Source organism: Seriola aureovittata, chromosome 10 (genome assembly GCF_021018895.1).
Source record: "Seriola aureovittata isolate HTS-2021-v1 ecotype China chromosome 10, ASM2101889v1, whole genome shotgun sequence".
Taxonomy (NCBI): Eukaryota; Metazoa; Chordata; class Actinopteri; order Carangiformes; family Carangidae; genus Seriola; species Seriola aureovittata.
The window spans coordinates 10375202-10382909 of NC_079373.1; the positions used below are offsets into that span (position 1 = coordinate 10375202).

General features: G+C 38.6%; 1 protein-coding gene across 1 annotated transcript; it reads right to left on the bottom strand.

Annotated features, from left to right (window-relative positions):
* Positions 1-1079: 1079 nt before the first annotated feature.
* On the bottom strand, positions 1080-4965 carry lmo2 (LIM domain only 2 (rhombotin-like 1)). Its single transcript, XM_056388398.1, has 3 exons — positions 4396-4965; positions 3157-3372; positions 1080-2278 (listed from the first exon to the last, which is right to left on the bottom strand). Exons 1-3 carry the CDS (start codon positions 4434-4436, stop codon positions 2056-2058), a joined length of 480 nt encoding a protein of 159 aa, XP_056244373.1. The 5' UTR covers positions 4437-4965; the 3' UTR covers positions 1080-2055.
* Between the last annotated feature and the right edge of the window lie 2743 nt (positions 4966-7708).

Consider the following 7708-nt stretch of genomic DNA (forward strand, 5'->3'; position numbering starts at 1 on the left):
ACCACTTAGGGCTGCTTCTCTCATCTGCTTATACGTTGTGTTCAGGCGCCTTCATGCCTCAGAAGCAAGAGCATGGATTCAACTACTGATGCCTGTAAAGATAACTGGGGATGGCAGAAGATTGTGGGATGGCAGTGGAGCAGCACACCTCCAGTGAGACAGTGAATGTTACAGCTCAAAATATCACGACTTCATTAACATCAATTTCTTTAGTTTCTCTCTCTAGGATTTCATTCTTGCGTTTCCTTCTGCTAGAAGAGTTTTTCATGAGATAAAGCTGCGTCCCATAATTGATTTTCAATGATCAGTGTCTTATCCAGCCAGCCGTGCTTATGTTTATGTGGCCTGGCAGAGGACCTGATACCTGACTGAGCTCTCGTTCAATGGAGAGCTGAAATTTATAAAATCTTTTAGTGACCTCTTGTGGCTAAAACCGGCAAAAAGAAAAGGGACTATATTTAACAAACTGCCGACTGTGAGCACATCCTTTGGTCATGAGGAGGGATACGTTAGCCTAAGCTATGTGTAGAGCTCAGATTGAAGGTCGGTTTAGCCTCGATTTGAACATTTGAATTACATAATTACACATTAACATAATTACCCTCGTCATTATTCCAGTATGAATACACTACATATTAAAAAAAACGTAGAATTAGTGTTTAGTATGGAATTGGGAAACAGCTTATGCCTTTAATTATACTCAGAGCATACTCGTGACTAATCATGTGATCGCTTGAGAATTGTCTTTAAAGGGTGCTCCTACACTTTGATGTGAGAATAAGTGAATGTGTCTTATTGTTCACACTCAGTGAAGAACTTTTACCCCTAGTTTGGTATTCTTTCTTTCTTTCTTTCTTTCTTTCTTTCTTTCTTTCTTTCTTTCTTTGTCTTAAAACTGATAAACAAGGGCCTAGAACACTACACTTATAAAACAGAAAATACCATCATGTGAAGAAGCCTTGTTAATCTGTCAGTTACACTCCCAAATTATTTTTCTAGATACTCTCAAAAGCATTTTATGTAAATGCCCCTTTCATTTCTTTGTGACTCCCAGGAAGACACTCACACCAAAAAAATGATCAGTGTTTTTCTAAATTGTAATTCATTTAATAAACTGACAAGTAAATATCTAAAAAGTCTTGGTTGCATGTCCAGAGAGTTACAATTACAAAAGAGACACTGGTCACATGTCCAAAGTCAATAAAATTAGTATTGCATTGGTTCCCTCGATCTCTAGAGGACGGCACCAGTTCAACCTGGCAATAAAGTACAATCATTCTGATCAGGACTTTTCAAAAATGGTCATTTTATTCCATTTATAATGTGAAAATCTAGTAACGCTTTATTTTACAGGTCTATAATTTACTAATAAAGTCTCACTGATTTTTCTTGGCAAGTTTCCTGGAGGAAACTATGTAGTTTTGTACTATAATATAGAATGTAGAGACAGTGTTGAATTGGTACACTTCAGTCAGTGCAGCACGTTAGCTGAACATGCAAACAATTCAACAGAATTAAGCTTCCAATAATCAATTCATATATCAGGTTTAAATGAAGCAGTTCCTTTAACAACATTCTTATTTTACCAATAATTAGAAACTAATTGATTAATTCTAAGGAAATAACTGATCCATAAAATAAAACGTTACTGAAATTCTTATGAAGGTTTCTGGCAAGACTGAGGTGATGAAACAGTGTTTGACTACAAGAAACACAAAGATTTAGCTTTTGTTCATTTGCTCAAACTCTTCCCTTCCAGTGTTTATAACAAACAATTATTATTGCATGTTTAAGTATTTTCAGTATTTAAGTATTTTTTGCATGTAAGGATGAAGCTTTAGAAGACAAACTGTTATTGCTGGTGCAGTCTTCATTAGTCTCCAGCAGGGAGCAACGCAGAGACGTAGCCTCCCCTCTCTGTGTTAAAACGATTCCATATGAATGTCAGATGCATGATAAAGCCTGAACAGGCCACAAAAAGTTTATTCATCAGTGGTTCATTCCCTTTAAAGCCAGTGGGAAAAGGCGAAGTATCGTGTTGAGCAAGACATTCTCCTAAACCATGTTATTGTTGAGTTTGGTCCACTCAAAAATGTCCTGCTCGCACACAATGTCTGAGTTGATGAGCAGGTAGCGGTCACCCACACAGAAGTGCTTCTGGCAGGCAGCGCACTTGAAGCACTCCAGATGGTAAACCTTGTCCCGCACACGCATCGTCATCTCAAACGCTCGGATCCTCTTCTCGCAGGAGGCGCAGAGACCATCCTGACCAAAGAGCCTGAGTGAAAGATGAGTCACCATGTTACTCCAACAAAACATTAAAACAGTCACTCACCCTTAACAACATGAATCTGTGATTAGATTTTCCAGGTTCATATTAAAATACTGAAATTCAGTAAAAGAAGGACCTCTGGGCCCCAGATGGTAATCCAGTGTTGCCCTGACTCGAGTAAAATGTGCTCCACAAATCAAATGATGGCATCACTTGTTCTCCTGAATCTCCACAACTCATCTGCCTCTTCACCTTCATACTCATTAATAACTGAAAATGTACAGCAAGAAGGAAAAACTCTAGATAGAGGGCTAAACTGTCACTCACTTGTTCACCAGTAATCAACAATCCAACATGTGAAAAAGTGCAGTGACTTAAAAAAAAGAAAATATGTAAGACTCTTTCCAACACTTAGGATAAGGCGGCAATATTCCACATTTTTTGTTATTGTCAACAAATCAATAAACAAAACCAAAGACCAAATCCAAGAACATGTTAGTCCGTCTACCAATGCTTCCCAGCTTTTCTACCCTGTCTGTGGCACTGTCTGTTGGTTCACACTGAAGAAAGGTCAGTTTTTTTAAAGTAAATGGTGCATTCTTTGGGGACTATTTTCAGCTGCGGATTAACACACATTTCATGCTCGAGCATGCTTTTCTGGCAGCAGGACAGTGTACATATGGTAGATGTGACTCAGAATAAACTGCAGTGCCCCTATGTTCATCACAATGACTGTCACCCTGTTCAACAATACGGATCACTGATGTGTTTTTAATAGTATATCACTGGGCTTATAACACTTTACTGTTAACCAGTGTGAGGAAACAAATCCACAAATTGCTGAATAAAATCATGACGTTACAACATTACACCACCAGACCAACCTGAGGTAGTCTCTCCGGCATAATTTTCTTCCCAGCTTGTAGTAGAGCCGGCGGCCAACCTCCCCCAGCCGACAGCCACACAGGTCGCAGCTCAGACAGTCCTCGTGCCAGTACTGCTCTATGGCCTTTAGGAAGAACCTGTCACCGATGCTCTGCTGACACCCGCCACATGTCAGCAGAGACGGTGGCATCTGGAGGACCTCATCCACAGGCTCCCTACAGAAAAAAAACAACTGGTTAAAAAAAATCTGATATTCCAGGGCTGCAAGAAATGACTGTTTTCTCAATTACCCAATTAATCAATTGGTCCATGAAGTATCAGAAAATAGTGAAAAATGCATAGCACATTTTCCTAAAGCCATCATATTGTTTGTTTTTGCCAACCAATTCGATCATTCTGTAATTAAAGTTGCCAATTAATTTTCTGTGGATCAACTAATCGACCAACTGAATTATTGTTTCAGTGCTAAAATATTTTCTAAGTACCCAGTTATGTATAATAGTTATTAACAGAGTTCATATTTTGAGATTGTATAAATAACAGCTATAGGCCAGATTTCCAAAATGATCCTGCACTGACATTTGTTGATCTAATTGTCCAGATGGTCCGCTACGTTTTTAATGGTCATATTTGTTCCATCTGTCTATTCATTTTTGCTTTTTTCATATTTTGTGAAGCAAATAATATTGCTGCATATTCTATACATGAAACGTGCTTTATAAATAACATACTTTTATTTACTGATGCATTTATCTCTTTATGATCTGTCCAACTTAAGTTACTTGTGCAATTGCGATTTGATTGCTGTCCACCTGAGGGAGCCATTGGATATTGTTGAATACAGTAGAGAAGCCACAAAGCAGTAAGGCCACTCTAATAAAGAAAGGTCTTATACACATTATATGTGAAGCCTACAACATCATAGCCAAAACAAACTGTAAAAATGACTCACACCTGAACAGCTTACCTTCAGGTCACCTCTCTTGTTCTGGGGAACATTGAACTTTGTACTCACAAAATCTATCTTTTCTCCCTTTTTTACAACCTGCTCTTGGACATGAAGTTGAATACTATTTTTCTTGCCTCCAACAGCAGGTGACTCCTGACCTCAAGCTATCAGCCATCTGCAGTTAATATATACGTTTATCTATTTTATCACATCTATGATGAGGAGTCTTTGGATGTGTTATTTAAATCTGAAACAGCACATTATTTCAATATACACCTCAGCTACTTACTCATTGGCCTCCAGTGTCTTCCTCTCGATAGTGGATGACATTTCTGAAATATGATGTCCAGCCTGATCCAGATTCGGCTTCACAGTCCGCAGCCTGTCCAGCGGCTACCTGAGAAGCTGGCTGCGGGCAGACTGAAGCCGAGACGCGCTGCACCTGCTCACACAACCTCCGAGACGCCGGTCACACCCGGTTTGGGCTTTTTGTGTGTTAAATTGACAGACAGTCGCGTTCAGCTGAAATGGCCGCAAGACAAGAAAAATTCGCTCTGAGCGGCTAAACGATGATGGAGGACACTGTCATCATTTCCTGAGGCAGTAACCCGAGGTGACACCTCATGTCTCTCAAGTATATTTTCGCGCGTCACGAAATCAAACCATCACCAGTCCGATCAGAAGGTCACTTGCGTGGATCTCCGTGTCCGTGCGTCCTGTTGAAGTGAGCGGGCTGCAGACGCGCTCCTCCACACGAAGCCGCGGTCACCGTTATTGTACAGCAGCATCGTGTTTAAATACGTTGAGCCCCCACAGTCTCTGCTTTCGTTTCCCTCTTCCTGCTCACGACTGTTTGACAATGGGGGGAAATGGGTCTTAAAGCGACAGCTTGACACTGCACAGTCTGCTTTGTCAGGCGTGGAGCTGGGTCGTGACTGAGAGTAATGAGTTCATTATATGCTTTGCTTCACCGAAGTGCCGATAGGACAAAGGATAAAGAGCAGCATGATATAATTAAACAGGCCTTGTGTTTTTTTCGACACCTCGCCTCATTACTAAGCTACTTTCCTCAAGAAAAAGGGGATGTGGTGAACAAAAATATTTATTATTAGTTTTTAGAACCACATTCAAAGACGCCCTTCTAAAGGATTTATAAGTTGTAACTAATGACTTTATTAATGGTTAATAAAACATTCAGTGTATTATAGATCTGTCTGTCTGTGTGATCAAGTCATTGATCAGAATTGTGTTGACAAGTTGTGAAATCTCTCTGGCTTGCGAGTCTAACATTGGTGGAAAATAATTAAAAACCTTTTCATAAGTACTGAAGTAGCCCACAGGTTTGAGGTAGGCTACTTCTTCTTGAGTATTTCTTATTTATTCTGCCTTATACTTCTACATAACTACAGTTCAGGGAGAAATGTTGTACTTTGTATTCCACTACATTTATTGGTAAGTTATAGTTAGGCCTAGTTACTAGTTGTGCAAAGTCCTGATAGGTTTTACATGAGGTCACCAAATTATACAAAAAAGTACAACAAAACTTACAAGAAATATATATTTTCTTTATGTTGTCTCTTAAGACTCAGTTATGTGTACAAATTATTACAATGGCTATTCTTCATAATGAGTACTTTAACTTTTGATATAGGTGGTAAAACATGCATACTGTAACTCAAGCAAAAATTTGAATGCAGGACTTTTACTTGTAACAGAGTATTTTTAAATTGTGGTGTTGTTACTTTTACTTAAGTAAAGATCTCAAGTAGCCTATTAAAAGTAAACTAATTATGCAGAAAGGTGCCATTATATTCATGTGACTTATGCATGATATGTATATTATAGGATTATTATTACTGATGCCTAAGCAACATTTGATTAGTAGTTTAATAATGTGTCAATATTTTATAAACTGATGTAAAATGTATGTAAAATCACAATCTACAATATAAGTAGTAAGTTCAGGTTTGAGTTAAGTGTATTTCCCTCTGAGATGTACCTGAACAGATGGAGAAAGTACAAAGTACAAAGAAAATACTTACTACTACTTATAGAAGTCGCTCATATATGTACTTGAACATTAAAATAATAAGGTAAAATCCAGATATTATGTCAACATACAAATCAGATAAATTGGACCGTTTTCATTATGATTCTTGTATATTTTGTGTGGGATTGTATTCTTAACAGAGCTCTTGGGGGATCACAAGATACACCTACTAACTTGTAAACTGGTAGTAGAGAGAAGATGACTAATGCTATGAAATATCCCAAAATAAGATCTTATGAAGGTTTTCTCTGTGAGAAAAACATTAAATGACATTTCTACGTAGCTGGTGTCCTCACACACAGCCTTTCCTTTTCAAACCAGAGCTGCTGTCGGCTCTTCTTCTTATCTGCTGCCAGCGCCTCGGGGCTGCCTGCTGGAGGGAGGGGCACAGACAGCAGTTGGACTGGGCAGGGAGATAAAGCACCGCAACTCCAGCAGCCAGAGTCAGCTCCTCAGCCAGATGCAACAGAGGAAGGATCTCAGGCAAAGTCTAAATGTAGGCTGAAAGCATCCCTGGGCGAGACAGTTGTTGGACTGTGTATAGGCTCACTGGATGGATACCAAGCTGAGAAGGCCCGGGAGCGAGGTGAGCGTGGCAGTGCTGTGTGCCAGCTACACAGAAAGCAGAGCACTTTCACAGAGATAAAACACAAAATGTATGTCCTTCAAATGAAAAACACTTTCAGGACAAGATTTCCACCTAGTTTCTTTGTGCAACACACAGTGTAAGGGCTACGGTGGATTTCTCAGCCTTGATTCAATAAAATTGCAAAATTTGAACAATGATAATCCGCCTCTAACTTCCATTTGATAGCTGATAAAAAAACAATCACTTCAAGATCCACTCAGCTTTCCATCAAATCACACACTCTTCCTCATGAGAGTTTGCCCACTTTTTGTGGAAATGTGTTCAATTTTCCATTTTTTTTAATCGGCACTTTAACGACTTATTGTCCACATTGTCTTAAAATTCAATTGAAATATAAAGTTCAGCTTCAACAGTAGCTGTTCTGGAGCTTTCGATCGTATCACACTAACTTGCTCAGTCTCAACTTTTAAGTCAACGTGGACAAGAAGTATATGTGATCAGAAAAAATGGCGATGTGATAAATTCCATCTGCTGAGGAAGATAGTGTGATACGATCAAAACTTGCAGAATGGACCTCGTGGTGAGATGATTTTGTCAACCAATTAAGGGAAAATTTAATTTATTAGTTTATTAGGGTTTGAAAGTTTTTGTCAGCTGCTGTTTCAAAGGTCAAGAATGAACTTTCAAACTTTGTTTCAAAGTAGATAAAACATTATGTGATCACATCACATACTGCATAGTCTCCAGCACTGCATGTGAGATGTATCAAACTACTACATTATCAGCATATTCAAAATCATATTCATATTCACATTTTTATGGCTTGCACCACCACATATATTTTTTGATATTCAGCCTAGTATAATTCCTTGGCATCTTAAAAGAAAAACACAGCAGAAAAAATAAAATTCTGAAGCTTTGTATTTTTTTTTTTTTTTTTTGTACAGTCAGTCTTTGCAATAA

Bases quoted from the DNA above. Each gene is read 5' to 3' on its own strand.
- lmo2 (XM_056388398.1), bottom strand. From the start codon at position 4,436: ATGTCATCCACTATCGAGAGGAAGACACTGGAGGCCAATGA. The intron at 3,373-4,395 runs GTAAGTAGCTGA...TTTTTTCTGTAG, and splicing joins AAGACACTGGAGGCCAATGA to GGAGCCTGTGGATGAGGTCC. The intron at 2,279-3,156 runs GTTGGTCTGGTG...TCTTTCACTCAG, and splicing joins TGCCGGAGAGACTACCTCAG to GCTCTTTGGTCAGGATGGTC.